This window comes from Primulina tabacum, chromosome 9 (genome assembly GCF_025594145.1).
Source record: "Primulina tabacum isolate GXHZ01 chromosome 9, ASM2559414v2, whole genome shotgun sequence".
Classification (NCBI taxonomy): Eukaryota; Viridiplantae; Streptophyta; class Magnoliopsida; order Lamiales; family Gesneriaceae; genus Primulina; species Primulina tabacum.
Genome location: NC_134558.1, coordinates 16,936,182 through 16,955,196, shown reverse-complemented (window position 1 = coordinate 16,955,196; position 19,015 = coordinate 16,936,182). Strand labels below are relative to the sequence as shown.

General features: G+C 37.6%; 1 protein-coding gene across 1 annotated transcript; it reads left to right on the top strand.

Moving 5' to 3' along the window:
- The first annotated feature begins 5,673 nt into the window (after window positions 1-5,673).
- Window positions 5,674-10,124, top strand: LOC142556958 (uncharacterized). The gene is made up of 7 exons (XM_075668441.1): window positions 5,674-5,772; window positions 5,863-6,110; window positions 6,985-7,043; window positions 7,112-7,584; window positions 7,759-7,953; window positions 8,617-9,111; window positions 9,807-10,124. The coding sequence occupies exons 1-7, from the start codon at window positions 5,674-5,676 to the stop codon at window positions 10,122-10,124; spliced, it is 1,887 nt and encodes a 628-aa protein (XP_075524556.1).
- Window positions 10,125-19,015: the final 8,891 nt, after the last annotated feature.

Sequence of the window (19,015 nt, the reverse complement as noted above, 5' to 3'; positions counted from 1 at the left end):
GTGGCAATTTCAACAGGAGGAATATCAATATGGACGGTGGAATCAGCCTTACAAAGATCCTACTGTAGTAACGCATATCTATTTAGATAAGTAAATATATATACACAATTTCGTCTTGGGAATCTGACGTTAAAAGACCATGTTCGCCAATTTATAAGAAAATTGGATGGGAAGCATATCCTAGACTCATAGAAGGCGTTGAAGCCGTTACTGAACGTAAAATCAGAGGAAGATGTGAGCCACAATCACAACTACACTGTATATATTTGTTTTAATTTTGTCATTTTTATTTTCTTTTAATAATAATAATTTCCTGTTCAAATATTGACTTTTGACATGTTACGCTTATAAATTCATATGCTGTGATCTAACAATTACAAAAAAACATATTTCTTAACATGTCAACGTCCACGGTAAGTAAAATCAAAAATATTTGTGTATTTTGTGGATCTAGTGCAGGAAAAGATTCAATTTATGAAGAAGTAGCAGAAAATCTTGAAATAACACTTGCTAAAAAAAAGATTCATTTGGTATATGGTGGTGGTAAAGTTAGCCTCATGGGAAAAGTTGCAAAAGCTGCGCATGCAGGTGGAAGTGAAGTTTTAGGCATTATTCCGATTACCTTAGCCAATCTTACAGTACCAACAATAGGAGAAGAAATGAAAGTGGACAACATGTATGAACGAATTACTCAAATGATTGAACATTCATATGCTTTCATTGCTTTACCAGGAGGTTTCGGTATTTTGGAAGAAATATTTCATACTGTTTGTTGGGCACAATTAAATATCCACAATAAGCCAATTGGTTTGTTAAATGTTAACAATTATTATGATAAACTGTTATCGTTTCTTGATGATGTTGTGGAACAGGGATTTATTTCATTAGCTTCGCGAAGGATGTTAGTTTATGCTACAAGTGAAGGTGAACTTATTGATTTACTGCGAGGATTTAGTCATGAACCAGATCCATCCTTATCTCAACTTAATTGGCCAACATCCAAAAGTAAGAAAAGAAAATTCATGTGATGCTAAACTTGTGATTCAACGGTATGTTTTAATGTTTTTCTTTAAGGTATGAATAATTTCTTCTTCTTCTCCTCTTAGTTTTTTTATATAAAAATTAAAATATATACTTATATATAGTAATAATAATAATAATTTTTAGTTCCATGTCAAGTAAGGTATCAGTAAAATGCACCTGAGACGCATTAGTTAATAATTATTGGAAAATCACAATACACTAGATTTTAATATTCATTATATTCAAAATACAGACTAAAAGAAAAATTAGTTTTTCATATATACCAATTTATATATATATTTTGATCAATTAATATAAAATATATAATAGATGTGTTCATATATATATATATATAATTGTATGTTGATAATTTCTAAAATTTTTATGAGAATATAGTTAAAAGATATGGTTTGTATGGTTGTTAACATGTATAATTGAAAGAATTCTTTTGTAAAAGTATAATATATACTCACACATCTTTTGTGAGTGAGTGGTGAGAAATGAGAAAACAATTAATAAAATTTTATTGATTATTAAAAAATGGTTAATTACAAGAATATATCTTTCCTAAAAAAAATATTTATTGAAAAAAGAAAAAAAAAGAAGTAAATATATAACGGACTGCAAAATACTTTATTCATTGTAATTTTTTTAGATTTGATTGATGTACTATCAATGTGTTTTAAAAACATCAATATTGTGTTAAAAAAACAAAAAAAAACAAAAAAAAACAAAAAACAAAAAACAAAAACAAACAAACAAACAAACAAAAAGATTTGTTTGTGCTAGATAAGTTCCAAAGGTAGTCGGATGTATCCGTTATATAAATGTTTATATATATATATTTATGGTAGAATGTTTGGATAAAAAATTTTATGTTATTGTAAAATTTTGCAGTCACGTTATTTAAAAAAAACAATAAAAAAAAAGAAAAAAATTGGGATTTTATTCTTTGTAAATTTTCCTATTTTGTTTTCAATATTAGTTTAATTAATTGTTTGCTTTAATACTTAGCCTTTTTCAATTAGAGTTAATATTCATTCCAACTCCATGAGTGAAAACTAGCTATTCCTTAAACATTTTGACCTGAAAGAATATATGGAGTTGAGGCTTTTACAATAATATTCTTGATATTATACATGTTATGGTTGGTGGTGTGAATTATCTTTTTGACTATATTATTACAAAAAATTTAGAAATTTAAAAAAAAATTATATATATATATTGTTACTTTATATATTATGTGAAAATAAGAATAATAATAAAAACACATTTAATTATATATTATTATATTAAACGAAAATATATATATATATATATATAAATCGGTATATGATTTTGTTTTTAATAAATATGTTTGTATTTGAATATATAAAAGGAATAAAGAATCTAGGTTGTGATTTTCCGATAAATTTTATTACTAAGGGACTAGTAATAAGATAGTCTGGGGAAGTGATGAAACTTAAAATTAATAATTTATCATATGTTAAAACCTGTATTTTAAAATTTAATTTTCATTAAAATTATAAAATTATGTTATTTTAGTATTGTTAGTTTATATTTAATTGTCTTACTAAATATGTTTTATTTTCAGGTTTTTTACGTGTTGGTAAAATAATGATAACTCAAGCTAGAAAATTCAAATGGAGGTGACTCAAACATGTTTGGAATCCTTGAGAAATTATCTACAACTTTGCAGAAGACATGATTGCCTAAAAAGTTCATTAAGATGATCAAATTATGCAAATATCAAAAGGAGGACAAATTTACTTTTACTATGATAAGCATATAGTAAAAAAATCATAACTATTTCAATATTTAACCAAATGAGGTGAACCAAGTGGCCAAATTCATCTACAGACAATTCCCCACATGTTTACCGTTTTGAGCAGAGTCAAATTCGGTGATCAAAGTCGTGGAACAAAGCATTGAAAGAAGGGACATGGAATTGAACTTGAAGGAGACAAAGAATACTATTGCAACTACATGACATTAACAAAAATTTTACCCTTTCTCTCATTTGGCCTATAAATAGAGGCCTTCTGCTAGCTTGAGAATCATTCTATCTCATTGTAAAATATAGTGTGAGTGTGTATCAAAGTTCTATGTTCCAATATATTTTCTTTCATGTTCTCAACTATGAGTGATATTTTAGTGTTGATCAAAAGTAAGCTTATGGCAAGCTAAATCTATTATGTCAAGGTGAAGAGGATGCATTCTTGGTGAAGTAAGATTGTTTATATTTTGTATATTCTTTCTTTATTTCTTTTCATTTAGCTAACTTATTTTTATTGTAGGTATAAAAATGAATTATTTGTTGTTATAAATTTACATCAAATGCTTGATACAATTAAACTGGTTATCTTGATTTGTTGTTTAATTTTGATACAATAAATATTTCATCACTTATTATTATATATATATAGATATATATATATATATATATATATATAATAATATCATAATATTTCATTTAGACAATAGCGTGGCTCTGCCGGTTCTTCTAAATGAAATATTATGATTTAAAACTAACATCTAACAATCTAACATTTACTTTATCGCAACTAACTTTTATTTTTCGCATCGAACTTTTACTTTATCGCAACTAACATTACTTTATCGCAACTAACATTTACTTTATCGCATCTAACTTTTACTTTATCGCTGCTAACTTATTAAATCAATATATTTCATTTAGGCAATAGCGTGGCTCTGCCGGTTGTTCTAAATGAAATATAATGATTTAATTTAACATTTACTTTATGCAATTATTTATTTATATTGTTATAATTATAATCATAGGTACCATATATAAAATATCGGTTAATTCGATATTTTCTATAGTGGGAACTATATAATATTATGTGTGTGTTTAATTTTCCTGGAACCATTATTTATGGTGGTTTCTTTTGTTTTACTTTTAGTTAAACAATATTACATAAACCAAGAATAAATCCTCAAGCCTTGACAAAATTTATAATTTGTAAACTTCATTCTTGCATTTGGTAATCTATAAATTAATAAATTTAAACTCAAAATAACCTTTCTGAGGATCGATCACATACTTAAGAAATATATTACTTGCAGACAACCTACACTTGAGTGAATTATTATTTAAGTAGTAGCACGCCGTTGCCGGGGAGTGTCAAATTTGAATTTATATCAGTGTTGTTACCAATTAGTCTAGATTTCAATTTAGAGCTTTTTTTTATTTTTTTTATATTGATTAAGTTTTCATTTTTTCCTGTTTGACAGTGTATGCTACGATCGCATAACTCAGACTTGCTGATTTTTGACCCGGAGATCGAAAGAGTTGCGAGGAAGTTAAGAAAAGCAAGAAGGGAAGAGATTCAAGCAATGGCTGATCACAGAGAAAATGACAGACACATCCCGCCAGAGGCTATACCTATCAGAGATCACTTCAGACCAGTGATCAGTAATCATTACTCTGGTATTGCTAGAGGAACCATCAACGCAAATAATTTCGAGCTGAAGCCTGCTCTAATCAATATGGTTCAGCAAAACCAGTTTGCTGGGACTGCCACTTCTGATCCTCACGTTCATTTGAGGACCTTCTTGGAGATAACGGATACGGTAAAGATTAATAATGTTCCGGATGATATTATTAGACTGCGTTTGTTTCCGTTCTCTCTCCGGGATCAAGCTAGAGGATGGCTCCAATAGCTTCCCTTGGGAAGTATCACGACATGGCAGGAGCTGGCGACGAAATTTCGGGCAAAATACTTTCCCCCTGCAAAGTCTGCACATCTGAAGATTGAGATTAGCACGTTCAGGCAAACTGATTTTGAGAAATTGTATGAGGCATGGGAAAGATACAAGGAGCTGTTGAGAAAGTGTCCAAACCATGGCTTCGAAGACTGGGTGCAGATCGAATTATTCTACAACGGTCTAAATGGGCAAACAAGAGGAACAGTGGATGCTGCAGCTGGTGGCACGATCTTTGCTAAATCTCCCGAGCAAGCTTATGACTTGCTTGAACAGATGATGATAAATAGCTACCAGTGGCCTTCTGAAAGGGCAGGAGTAAAAAAGACAGCCGGAGTGTATGCTGTGGACCCTATTACATCACTCACTGCACAGGTATCCGTACTGACCACACAACTCGCAGCTATGAACAAAGTGAGCATATCAGAAACTGAGAGTCCATTGACTGTTGCTGAAGAACCATCTATTACTGAAGAAGCTCATTACGTCAACAACAGAAATTATGGAGGATTCGGAGGATATCGAGGTAACTCTCCCCCTAATACTTATCATCCAGGATTAAGAAATCATGAAAATTTTTCTTATGCAAATAATAAAAATGTGTTGAATCCTCCACCGGGGTTCAATACATCAAAGGGGGAGGGAAAGCCTTCGTTTGAGGATTTGGTAGGAACATTTGTTGCTGAGTATGGCAAAAGGATGGCAAGAACTGAGTCTCGTCTGGACAACATAGAGACTCACATGGGAAATATGGGGGCCACAATGAAATCTCTGGAGACTCAAATCGGACAGTTGGCCAACCCTTTGAGAGATAAGAACAGGGGTCAATTTCCTAGTAACACGGAAGTTAACCCAAAAGAACAGTGCAAGGCAGTCACTTTGAGGAGTGGAAAAGAGTAAGAGGGGCAAAGTTCCAAGGAGGGAATGGACAAGGAGAAGATAGTTGAAGAGGGTGAGTTTGAGGATGAAAAAGAAGAGAAAAATCAAAAGCCCAATGCCGAAGTTAAAGTCGAACAACCTTCTGTATTTCAGCCGACTCTTCCATATCCGCAGAGGTTCAAAAAGAAGAAATTGGATGATCAGTTTGCAAAATTTTTGGAGATCTTTAAGAAGATACACATCAACATACCATTTGCTGATCCTTTGGAGCAAATGCCGAATTATGCAAAATTTATTAAAGATGTGATGTCTAAGAAGAGGAAGCTGCAGGATTTTGAGACTGTGAAATTGACTGAAGAATGTAGCGCCATCCTGCAAAAGAAATTACCACAGAAATTAAAAGATCCAGGGAGTTTTACTATTCCTTGCTTTATCGGTGGTTCTAAATGTAGTAAAGCTTTGTGTAACGCCCCAGATTCGACGTTTGTCCTCACTGTATGAAGACTGGTCTTTCCAGCGTGCTTATCTCCTCACTCACACGCACCCTAGGAAACTTCCCAGGAGGTCACCCATCCAAAAATTGTCCCAAGTCAAACTACGCTTAACTTTGGAGTGCTTATGTGATGAGCTACCGAAAAGAAGATGCACCTTCGTGATATGTGTAGTAACAATCAAATCTTTTAAGCCCTCTTCAACTGTATAGTCCATTACATTGAACAGTCTCGGAATCCCTCTCATTCTGGTGTGGGATTGGTTCATTCATGTTCCCTCCACCTAGAAGCCTGCCAGTAGCCGCTCATTGTCCGTGCAACCTCATGGTACCGGCGATCACCCCCCTCCTTTACGGCCTCGGGCCTCACATGCCCACCAGCTTCCGCTTGGTTCGTCCCCGAACCACACCGTACTAAGAGAGGTCGGCTCTGATACCAACGGTAACGCCCCAGATTCGACGACTGTCCTCACTGTATCAAGACTGGTCTTTCCAGCGTGCTTATGTTCTCACTCACACGCACCCTGGGAAACTTCCCAGGAGGTCACCTATCCCAAAATTGCCCCAAGTCAAGCACGCTTAACTTTGGAGTTCTTATGTGATGAGCTACCGAAAAGAAGATGTATCTTCGTGATATGAGTAGTAACAATCAAATCTTTTAAGCCCTCTTCAAATGTACAGTCCATTACATTGAGTGTGGGATTGGTTCATTCATGTTCCCTCCACTTAGAAGCCTGCCAGGAGCCGCTCATTGTCCGTGCAACCTCATGGCACCGGCGATCACCCCCCGCCCTTTTCGGCCCCGGGCCTCACACTTTGTGTGATTTAGGAGCGAGTATTAATTTGATGCCATTTTCTATTTACAGGGATCTAGATATTGGAGAAGTCAAACCTACCACTATCACCTTACAGCTTGCGGACAGAAGTCTCACGTATCCACGTGGGATCATTAAGATGTACTGGTAAAAGTGGATAAATTTATTTTTCCTGCAGACTTTGTGATTTTAGATATGGAAGAGGATCAGGATGCTCCATTAATCTTTGGGAGACCGTTCCTGACGACTGGAAGGGCATTGATAGATGTGCATAAGGGTGAACTCACCTTAAGAGTTGGTGGAGAAGAAGTCATTTTCAATATCTATCACGCCATGAAGGGATCAAATGAGGTAAGCACTTGTAAAAGCATTGATATTATAGACTCATGTATGTCTCTTGAATGTGCAGGAACTAGGGATCCTTTGGAGAGCTGTTTGACAAGCACTGCAGGAACTGTTGATGAAAACAATTGGGAAGTGAAAGAACAGTTGTTGGCTCTTGAAGCATCACAGAAAGAAAGAAAAATGGATACACCGCTTGAGGAATTGGAGGTAAATGAGCAAACAAAGGTAATACCTCCTTCCCCTGATTTGAAGGAGCTGCCAAGTCACCTTTGCTATGCATTTTTAGGTGAAAAGTCGATGTATCCGGTAATCATCTCTTCCTCTCTTACTTGTGCTGAAAAAGATAAATTATTGAGAGTATTGAGGAAATTTAAAACTGGTTTAGGATGGTTGATTTATGATATTAGGGGAATTAGCCCCACTATATGCATGCATAAAATTTTGATGGAGGAGTCATATACTCCTTATGTGGATCACCAGAGGAGATTGAATCCAGCAATGAAAGAGGTTGTGAAAAATGAGGTGCTAAAATTGTTAAATGCTGGTGTCATTTATGCCATTTCTGATAGTAGTTGGGTATCTCTTGTACAAGTTGTGCCTAAAAAGGGTGGAATAACTGTAGTTAGAAACGAAAATGATGAACTGATATCTACTCGTACTGTAAACGGTTGGCTAGTATGTATTGATTATAGAAAGTTAAACAATGCTACACGAAAGGATCATTTTCCACTGCCTTTTATTGATCAAATGCTTGATAGACTTGCTGGCTATTGTCGTTATTGCTTTTTAGATGGTTATTCAAGGTATAACCAAATTTCTATAGCGCCAGAAGATCAGGAGAAGACTACTTTCACGTGTCCCTATGGCACGTTTGCTTTTAGGAGAATGCTATTTGGGTTATGCAATGCACCTGCCACTTTCCAGAGGTGCATGATGGCCATATTTGCAGACATGGTAGAGGAGATCATGGAAGTCTTCATGGACGACTTCTCGGTATTTGGCTCTTCATTTGATCATTGTTTACACAACCTATCCCTTGTTTTGCAGAGATGCCAAGAAAAGAACTTAGTTCTTAACTGGGAGAAATGTCATTTTATGGTCCAAGAGGGCATTGTTCTTGGACATAAAGTGTCTTCTCGGGGATTAGAGGTAGACAGAGCCAAGGTGGTTGCCATTGAAAAACTTCCTCCACCAAAGAGCATCAAGGGAATAAGGAGATTCTTAGGACATGCGGGGTTTTATCGTAGATTTATTAAAGATTTTTCTAAGATCACTAAACCCATATGTAATTTACTTGAAAAGGAATCGACTTTTATATTTGATGATGATTGTTTGCAGGCATTTGAGAAGATCAAAGTGGCATTGGTGATTGCACCGATCATGATAGTGCCGGACTGGAAGGAGCCTTTTGAGCTAATGTGTGATGCAAGTTATTATGCAGTGGGCGCTGTTTTAGGCCAAAGAAGGGAGAAGATGTTTAGGGTAATTTACTACGCAAGCTGCACAATGGATGCTGCACAACATAATTACACTACAACTGAGAAAGGAATGCTTGCAGTAGTATTTGCATTCGACAAATTCAGACCTTATTTGATTGGCAAAAATGTAATCGTTTTCACTGACCATGCAGCTATTCGCAACCTGTTCGCCAAGAAGGATGCCAAACCACGCCTGATAAGGTGGATTTTGCTATTACAAGAATTTGACTTTGAGATCAAGGATAAAAGGGTTAGTGAAAACCAAGTGGCTGACCACTTGTCGAGGCTTGAGCTGGAAGAGAAGAGAGTAGAGGGAGCTATACAAGAAACATTCCCTAATGAGCAACTCTTCGAGGTAAATTCTATACTTCCTTGGTTTGCTGATATTTTCTAATTTTTTGCCTTGCGGCACCCTTCCTCCAGATTTGAGCTATCATAAGAAGAAGAAGCTCGTCCATGACATCAAGTTCTATTATTGGGATGATCCATTTGTATATAAGAGGTGTGCTGACCAAGTGAATTCGGAGATGCGTGGAGGGTATCGAAGCTCAACAAATTCTGGAGAAGTGTCATTCTTCACCATATGGTGGACATTTTGGAGCATCACGAACAGCAACTAAGGTATTGCAATCTGGTTTTTATTGGCCTAGTTTGTTTAAGAATAGTTATACCTTAATAAAGTCATGTGATAGATGCCAGAGATTAGGAAACATATCTAGGCGTCATAAATTACCACTGACAAATGTCTTGGAAGTGGAACTTTTTGATGTCTGGGGCATAGATTTCATGGGACCTTTTTCCCCTTCTTTTTGTAATTCTTATATTTTATTAGCTGTTGATTATGTGTCGAAATGGGTGGAAGCAATCACCACCAATACTAATGACTCTCATGTTGTAGCGAAATTTGTGCATAAGAACATCTTCACCAGGTTTGGAACACCGAGAGCCATCATAAGTGACGAAGGTACACATTTTTGCAATAGAATTTTCAACTCACTTTTGGCTAAATACAATGTGAAGCACAAAGTGGCACTAGCATATCATCCTCAGTCGAATGGACAAGCTGAAGTATCCAACCGGGAAATTAAGCAAATACTGGAAAAGACTGTCAACACCAACCGGAGGGATTGGGCTATGAAGTTGGATGATGCGTTATGGGCTTATCGAACTGCATTCAAGACGCCTATTGGGATGTCTCCCTATAGGCTAGTATTTGGGAAGGCATGCCACTTGCCACTAGAACTGGAGCATCGAGCATTCTGGGTAGTTAAAAAGTTGAACTTCGACCTGAAAGTTTCTGGCGATGTCAGAAAACTGCAGTTAAGTGAGATGGATGAATTCCGAAATGACGCTTATGAAAATGCCTAGATCTACAAAAAGCAAACTAAGAAATGGCATGACAAAATCATTGTCCGAAGGGAACTAAAACCGGGACAGCAAGTACTGTTATTCAATTCACATCTGAAGTTGTTCCCTGGTAAATTGAAGTCGCGTTGGTCAGGGCCATTTGTAGTAGAAACAGTATATCCTCATGGGACTATCGAGCTGAGATGCAGTGATGGACGAACTTTCAAGGTCAATGGACAGCGGGTTAAGGCATACTATGGAACTGAAGTGAGGAATATTGACAATCTTAGTCTGGGTGAACCCAATTGAACAAGACTGGTAGTCAGGCTGATGACATTAAACCAAGCGCTTCGTGGGAGGCAACCCACGATTATTTTTTGCATTCATTTTGTTCATTTTATTTCATTTTTTTTATTCATTGATTTTAATTATTCATTTCTAGTAATAATTTTATTTGCTTTAATGTTTGCAGGTGTGTTAAAAAAAAAGTTGCAAGCGCGCCACCGCGCGCAGCAGCGTGCCCATCCAGTGAGCATCGAAACAGAGAGGAGCGCGCCATCGCGCGACATCATGCGCACCCGCGCGCGATACATTATTGGACAAGCACAGAAGCTCGCGCACGGCCGTACCACTTTACGCGCGACAGCGCGCGCTTAATTATTAGCAGAATACAGAAGCTCGCGCGTGGCCGCGCCACTTCTCGCGCGCACCGCGTGTAGCTCCCCCTTTAAAACCCTATCTCACAATTTCACACACACACAACTCCTCACTCTGAGAAACAGGCTCCACCCCCAACAAATCCTCTCCAAAAATTCATCCCCTTCACAAATCCTCTCCAAATTCACTCAACCCACAAACCTCCATCCCCAAAACTACTCCATAACTCCTTCTCTCACAAACAAGCTTCACACAACTCATCTCTCTCACCACCAACAGCAGCCGCCTCTCAGGCACGCCGCCGCCGTCGCCGCCACTTGCTATCGCCGAGCGTCATCTCCGGTTATTCTTCTACACTCAAGGGTACCGTTTCTTTTACGTGTTATCATTTGGGGATACTTTTCAGATTTCAAGCAATTGTTGGTGGCATTGTGTCTATATTTGTTGAGTATAAGTGTGGGTATTGTTGAAAATTACGCCGCCTAGAAAAAGATCGAAGGATGGGGCTTCCTCTTCTCGTTCCTACGATGCTCATAAATTTTGAAACGAGGAAGCATTCCGAATTTACGAAGGCACCATGTCTGGGTCGATTATTCCAGAAAGAGGGCTAGATCTGACGTACCCTGAATGTGCAATAATTGAAGAGGTTGAGCGAAGGGGGTGGGTTGATATAGCACAGTCACCGCCAGATGCAGTTATACCCGTAGTTCGAGAATTCTATGCTAATTTGAGAATCAAGCACGAGGAATACGGAGTTCTGGTACGAGGGAAATTGGTCTATTTCGATTCAGCAACCATTAATGATATTTACAATCTGCCGAGTTTTGAAAATGACTAATATACTGCGTTGATTACTGGCAATGTTGATTACGATGAGATCATCAGGATCTTATGCATCGAGGGTGCAGAGTGGCACTTGAATCAAGGCTCTCCAGTCATTTTGAAGAAATCTGACTTAAGCCGTGACCCACGCAGTTGGGCATCTTTTATTCTCTCACGGATCATGCCCTCCTCACATCAGAGAGAAATTACAAAGGACAAAGTTGCGTTGATTTACGCCATAATGACTGGGAAGACCGTGGATTGTGGGAGGCTCATTCACAGCTTTATCATGCGTGCTGGTACAGGACTCATGACCGTCAGCCTCCCATGTGCACATACTGTCACTGCCCTATGTCTTCATGCCGGTGTGCAATGGGGCGCAGATGAACATGTTTTGAAAGCAAAGGGCCCAATCACGGTATATACTCCACACCGCCTGCGCTTCGAAAGCGAATTGGAAAGACAAGAGGCTAGGGCAGCTTATAATCAGAGGGCCAGGGAACGCCAGCCGCCGCCACCACCATCGATCCCTCGATCCAGTTTGCGAGACAAGATGTTCCGAATGGAACATGAGATGCGAGCTCAGCGCCACGAGCTGGCCGAGCACCGACACACTACTAATACTTTCATGTCTTATATGATGGACTTCACATCGGTGCTCGCCCAGCGTTTTCCACCTACTGTACCCGAGGATGTTCCCTTTCCACCATATCCAGCGTGGCCACCACCTTACCCACCACCAAATCTATCACCACCATAGCCCATGGACGATGATGCTGAAGATACCGGGAACGATGACTCGAGCCCTGAGTTCTGACACTCGGGAGCGAGGTATGTGTTGTCATGTTCTTTACTTTTATACATTGAGGACAATGCATACTTTAAGTTTGGGGGGAGGGTAAAATTGCTTGTTAGAATTTTTCTACAATTTTTTTATTATTGCTCAGTAGTTAGTTTGATTTTTTATTTATTGCATGCTAGATTTGTTAAATAGAGTCATGGATAAGTAAAATGTGTGACCGATGATGAAAATCGAATTGCGATCCTTAAATATATATGTGTTCATGATAACTTAGGAGTCATAATTATTTTGTACTGTCGTGTTTGTTGATACTATCGTTGCTTAGAGACAAGTTGCATGCCTGTGATGCTAAATAGATGAGGGAGATCTGATTCTTGGAAATTCTTGCATGACATTGATTGACACTTTTGCAATCATAGAAATGAGCTAGACAATTTTTCACAATATCCTTGGGCCTATATTCTTTGCTAACTGTCAATTGTAGCCCTTTGAGCTTCAAGTTAATTGAGATGCTTAAATTTTCTTCGTGCACCTATTTCATCTATCATTTTTATTGAAAATTGCATGTGACTGGTTTGTATGAGTTGACTAATGGATTGACGGAAGTCTAGAACTTGTTTGAACACTTTTCGAGGCGAAATATGGATAATATGTGATATAGGAATGATTTAGGCGATCTTTGGAGCCGTTTTGAACCTTCGAGCCTACCAAACGAAAATGAAATATCCCTAGTGTCCCATTTTGAGCTTTCAAAAAAAAAATCAAGTGGTGTATGTCAATGACATACAATTAGCCCCCACTTGTATTTATTCTACTTCCCACAACGACTACCTAATGAAGCTTATACATTTACTGTCTTACCTAATTTTGAGAGAAATAAGTTCATAGGTGTTGTAATGATTCAAATACTCCTTGAAAAGAAAAGCAAAATTTTAATGTGCTAAAAGGAGTTGAAAAAATAAAAAAAAAACAAATGTGAATCAAAAGTGGTGAAAAAGAAAATAAATGGGAGATGAAGGATATGAATGAGAAGAAATCAATAAAGTGATGGTGAATGAAATGATAGTGAAATTGATGAAGATTGGATTATTTCTTTCAAATTTTGATGTCCATACCCTTTATTGTAGCCGTGAGCCGTGGCCTGACGTTACAAGCTTACAAGACCTATTAACCTTGTCATATTTATCCAATATACTAGTGGAGAAAAGTTGTTCAAATCAAGCCTATGGATACCTGAAAAACATTGTCAACGAGTATAGACTTTAATCACTTGCTTGCAAGCATCTCATTTTGTGATTTCATCTTTGGCATACTTGTGATTGACCATCTTTCGAGCCAAATAATCACCGACAAAGTCCTATGTGATCTGTGAATGCAAATTTATATTTTGATGAAGTGTGAGTTGAACTGAACTGAGGATTTCTTGATTCTGTAAGGCGAATGGGCATTACAACTCTATTTGAGCATTCGATGGGGTAAACGAACATTGACATATCACACACACATGTGACTCTTGGGAAATCGTGAATTACATGAAATTAGATGAGTCGGAGGTCAATATCACTTTTCGCATAACCATGACTTTAGTAGTGGCGTTAACCTTTTCCTTAGTTATTAGCTTTTATTCTATTTTGCTCGGGACTAGCAAAAGTTCAAGTTTGGGGGGTTTGATAAGTGCAAGATTTGCACTTAATTTATTTTAGAATCCATTTTGAATTATGCTTGTTTCGAACAGAATTATGCGTTTTGTGGTTTGTTTCTGTTGTCATTTCAGGAATGGAGAAAATAGCGGACACGAAGCCGAGTAGAGTCAGGAAAACATAGTGCCAAGAAGCCCCCGAACAGAACCTCGCGCGCGACCGCGCGAGATCACGCGCAGCTGCGCGCGATGATGTGCAAGGAAATCGACAGAAAGGTGCGCACGGCCGCGCCACTTTACGCGCGACCGCGCGCGCACATATACATGGGCGGGAGAACAGAAGCTTACGCGCGATCGCACGACATCTCGCTCACCCGAGCGCACGGAAGCAGCAGAAAACCCGAGAGGCACGCGCAGGCGCGCGCGCACCAATACAGGCGAGTGACCAGACACTTAGGCGCGGCCGCGCGACTTCATGCGCAACCGCGCACACACACGCATCACCCGAGCGCACGGAAGCAGCCGCGCAGCAGCGCTAGAACTCGCGCCACCGCGCGCACGGCGTTCCAGAAAGCCTTATATAATGCGCGAGCTAGATCAGAAATGGGAGAGGCCGTCTTGGGGAAGAAAGATACGAGAGAAGCTAGCCGCCTTGGAGAAAATCACGAGAAATCAGAGCGCATACACGAGACGAGGATTCAGAGTGCGAAGAACAGCCACAAATACGAAGAACAACGGATCCGGGGACGGAGACGACACATCGGATTTGTTATCTTTTCCTACGTTTTTTTATATATTCTACTGTGTGGCGATGTCTATAACTGAAAATATGTCTTGTCTTCGCTTGGATTTCGTGATGAACTAATTTCCCATTCTAGAGAATTATGTAGCTTTGTGGACACGATGATTTGACGTGGTTATTTTATATGATTGAATTCCATTGCATATTTAATTGTGTTTCTCTGTGTTTATTTCTCTGCAATTTATTGGCCACAAATTGTTCGTTGTTTGATTAGTTCTATAACTCGGGAGAGGGACTAGGATTATATATTATTAGAGACACATCGTGGAATGTTTATATCGTTCGGAAGGCGTATAACTTTAGCGAGGTTTAGGTAAGAACATTATTTGCATGTATCAATTAAACTTAGATTTTATTAGGAATAATTGAATCGAAGTTTGATTTATACAATTTATTCGTCACTTGGGAAAGGGGGAATAAAATAATTAAGTGTTCTTGGTAATTAAATAATTGGAATTCAGGAATATAAATTTAACTTGGAATAATTGTCGTGGAAACTTAGTGAAGTCATTTCTCTAGATGCTCTCTCCTTGATATTTTCCTTAATCCGGTATTAGATTAATTATTTGTTTTCAATCTATTCGTGTAAGTAAATCAACCATTCTATCGAATTGTCTAGATAAAGTTTGGACTATTTTAATTACAAGCACTGATATACATTTATATATACACTCCTTGTGGGATCGATATCTGTACTTTAACCAGTACTAAAACTTGACACCGTACACTTGCGGTAGTGAAAACACCAAACACCGTGTTACAGTGGTCTGCACCTACATCTGTACCAGAGATCCGTAGTTTCTTGGGTTTAGCAGGTTATTATCGTCGATTTATCGAGGGATTTTAAAATATTGCTAGACCTTTGACACAGTTGACCCAGAAAGGTGTGCGATTTCAGTGGTCTGAAGCACGTGAGAGGAGTTTTCAGGAGTTGAAGCATCGACTGACGACTGCATCGGTGTTATCAATTCCTACAGAAAACGATAGGTTTGTTGTTTATACTGATGAATCATTACATGGTTTGGGATGTGTTTTGATGCAGGATCGACATGTTGTGGTATATGCCTCGAGACAGCTGAAACCACATGAAACAAGGTACCCTGTGCATGATTTGGAGTTGGCAGCCATTATCTTTTCCTTGAAGATATGGTGACACTATTTATATGGTACCTCGTTTACGATTTATACTGATCATAAGAGCTTGAGATTTCTGTTTACACAGACAAAGTTGAATAAGAGACAGAGACGATGGCTAGATTTGCTGAAGGATTATGATTGTGAGACTGAATATCATCTTGGTCGAGCCAATCTTACACAGCTGATGCACAGAGTCGTAAAGTGAGTTGTACGGCAGAGGATGTGGGTCGCTTATCTGCTATGATGATGTCTTGTTGTTCCTTGGGATATGATTTTGATATCTCGACGGCTCCTATCCAGGTATCTACCTTATTAGCTGAACCTGATATATATGGTTGTATTCGTGATGCACATATGACAGAAGAGAGAGTTCAGCAATGGAAGAAGTTAGTTTCTCAGAAACAAGATACTCGTTTTCGAGTGGCTGGTGATGGCAGTTTGAGGATGAATGATAGATGGGTAGTTCCTGATATATCTGAGTTGCGCCAAGGCCTGTTGCGGCGTGCACATTGTAGTCGATATTCTATCCACCATGGTGGCAAGAAGATGTATAAGGATCTAGGCTCTCAGTTTTGGTGGAAAGGAATGAAACGTGATGTGATTGATTTTGTACGTCGATGTCTCAATTGTCAACAAATCAAAGCTGAGAGGAAAAGGCCGGGAGGTGAATTGAGGAGTTTAGAAGTACCGACTTGGAAATGGGAGCACATATCGATGGATTTTTTGACTCATTTGCCAAGAATCACTGGAACTATTGATGCTATTTGGGTGATCGTTGATCGATTGACGAAAGTTGCACATTTTATACCCTATAGCATGAGTAGTATGTACTTGACGATGGCACAGTTGTATATACGAGAGATTGTACGGTTGCATGGGATTCCAGTGTCTATTATATCTGTTAGAGATCCTCGATTTACTTCTCATTTTTGGGAAGGATTGCAAACTGCGATGGGGACAGAGTTGATATTGAGTACAGCTTATCATCCCAGACAGATGGTCAGACTGAGCGTACTATTCAGATGCTGGAGGATATGTTGCGTGCTTATGTTATGGATTTTAAATCTGTTTGGCAGTCATCTATTCCATTGGTGGAGTTTGCATATAACAATAGTTATCAGAGTAGTATTCAGATGGCTCCATTTGAGGCATTGTATGGGAGACGTTGTAGATCTCCGTTATACTGGGATGATGTTGATCGAGCTGCAGTTACGGTCCTGATATGATTCATGAGTTGGAACAGAAAGTAAAGTTGATACAGCAACGATTGAAAGCAGCTCAAGATAGACAGGCCGCATATGCCAATAAAAGACGAAGACCCTTAGAGTTTCAGCAGGGCGATCGAGTATTTTTGAAAGTTACTCCTTTTCATGGCACAGTGCGATTTGGTATGAAAGGAAAGTTGGCACCGAGGTATATTGGTCCGTATGAGATATTGCAGCGGATAGGCACTTTGGCTTATCGATTGGCTCTACCTCCATCTTTATCTGGTATTCATGATGTGTTTCATGTGTCGATGTTGCGGAAGTATGAGCCGGATCCTTCACATGTGTTGGATATTTCTGAGGTTCAGTTAGAACCTGATGTATCTTATGTTGAGAGACCAGTTTGTATTCTGGATCGATCTGAACGAAAGCTTCGTAGTAAGCTTATACCGATGGTGAAGGTTCAGTGGGAGCATAGAGGTGTCGAAGAGGCCACTTGGGAGACAGAGCGGCATATGAGGGAGCTCTACCCCTATTTATTATGATGGTATGACGTATCTTTATTTATCTATGTTATTACTGTTGTTGATTAATTTCAGGGTCGAAATTCATTTAAGGGGGGTAGAAATGTAATGCATGAAGTAAATATCACAATTTGTTGATTTAGTAATGTGATATTACTAAATAATTAATGATTTTTAAAGAGCGAAGTATGACATATTTTGATCATATGAAGTCCAAATGATTTAAAATTTGGATATAACGTAGAAAACTCAAAGATATAGAAGTTTCATGTTTTGAGTTTTGAAAAATTTGATCGTTTGACTGGTCCAAAGGGATATACCGGTGTTAAAATGTTAAATATTATAAATTATATTATATTATATTTTTTTATTAATATAATATAAAAGAAAAAGAAAAAAAAAGAAAAGATGATAAATATGAAACTCACGTGAGTTTCATTCATTTTGGCAGAAGGTATTTGAACAGAGAGAACGAGAGAAGAGGGTTAGGAGAGAAAATAGAATTTTGATTTTCTTTTCAATCTTGCGACTTATCGTTTTATCTAATCGACGAACCGACTTCAGTTCTGGGATCGTTGACACGAGGTCTTCGATTTAAGGTATAAAGTTTATAGTTTTGGTGTTTGAAATTCGTCGATTTCTGAAATAAATCCGATAAATTATTAAATCATACTGAAATTGAAGATTGTTGAATAGTGTATGATTTTAACGAAGTAGAGAAGATTATTGTGTTGTTGTTTTGAACTATTCCTAAATTATTATAATTAGGAATTTTTAATTGTTGAATTGAAATTGGTGAGTTGTTTTTCAACTCTTATTAATTCTGATTATGTATTTGGAGTCTACGAAGTATAGGCTGCACGTTGATATAAAGTTTTCGCAATTTGACGGATGTTGTAAAATAGCCTATTATTTGATGTTAAATTAATTAGGGTGTATTTGATGGTAGTATTGTGAATTAAATACACCAGAATATTAAATTGTTTAGCGATAATAATTTATAATCGAGTTTTATATTTTGTTGAATTAATTTTTGTTGTGCTATTTGATGTTATATATTGAGGCTGTTATAACTGTGTTGATACGGTGACAATGATCTGATAATTATTGTTGAAATATTTAGATACATCACAAGCCTCAGGATCAAAGAAGTAGCCAGATTTGATATATATACTCGATTATCAGGTACGTGTTGACGTACGAGCATATGTTGTTATAGTTTAGTATTGATGAATACTATTGTGTTGAACGATGGTAAATCACTGGATATGGGTGATTTGATATTATATATGTTTTTGTTTATTATTGTCGATGTTGTTGGCTG

Bases quoted from the DNA above. Each gene is read 5' to 3' on its own strand.
- LOC142556958 (XM_075668441.1), top strand. From the start codon at position 5,674: ATGGACAAGGAGAAGATAGTTGAAGAGGGTGAGTTTGAGGATGAAAAA. The intron at 5,773-5,862 runs GTATTTCAGCCG...ATCTTTAAGAAG, and splicing joins TTAAAGTCGAACAACCTTCT to ATACACATCAACATACCATT. The intron at 7,954-8,616 runs GTATGTATTGAT...GATTGTTTGCAG, and splicing joins GTACTGTAAACGGTTGGCTA to GCATTTGAGAAGATCAAAGT.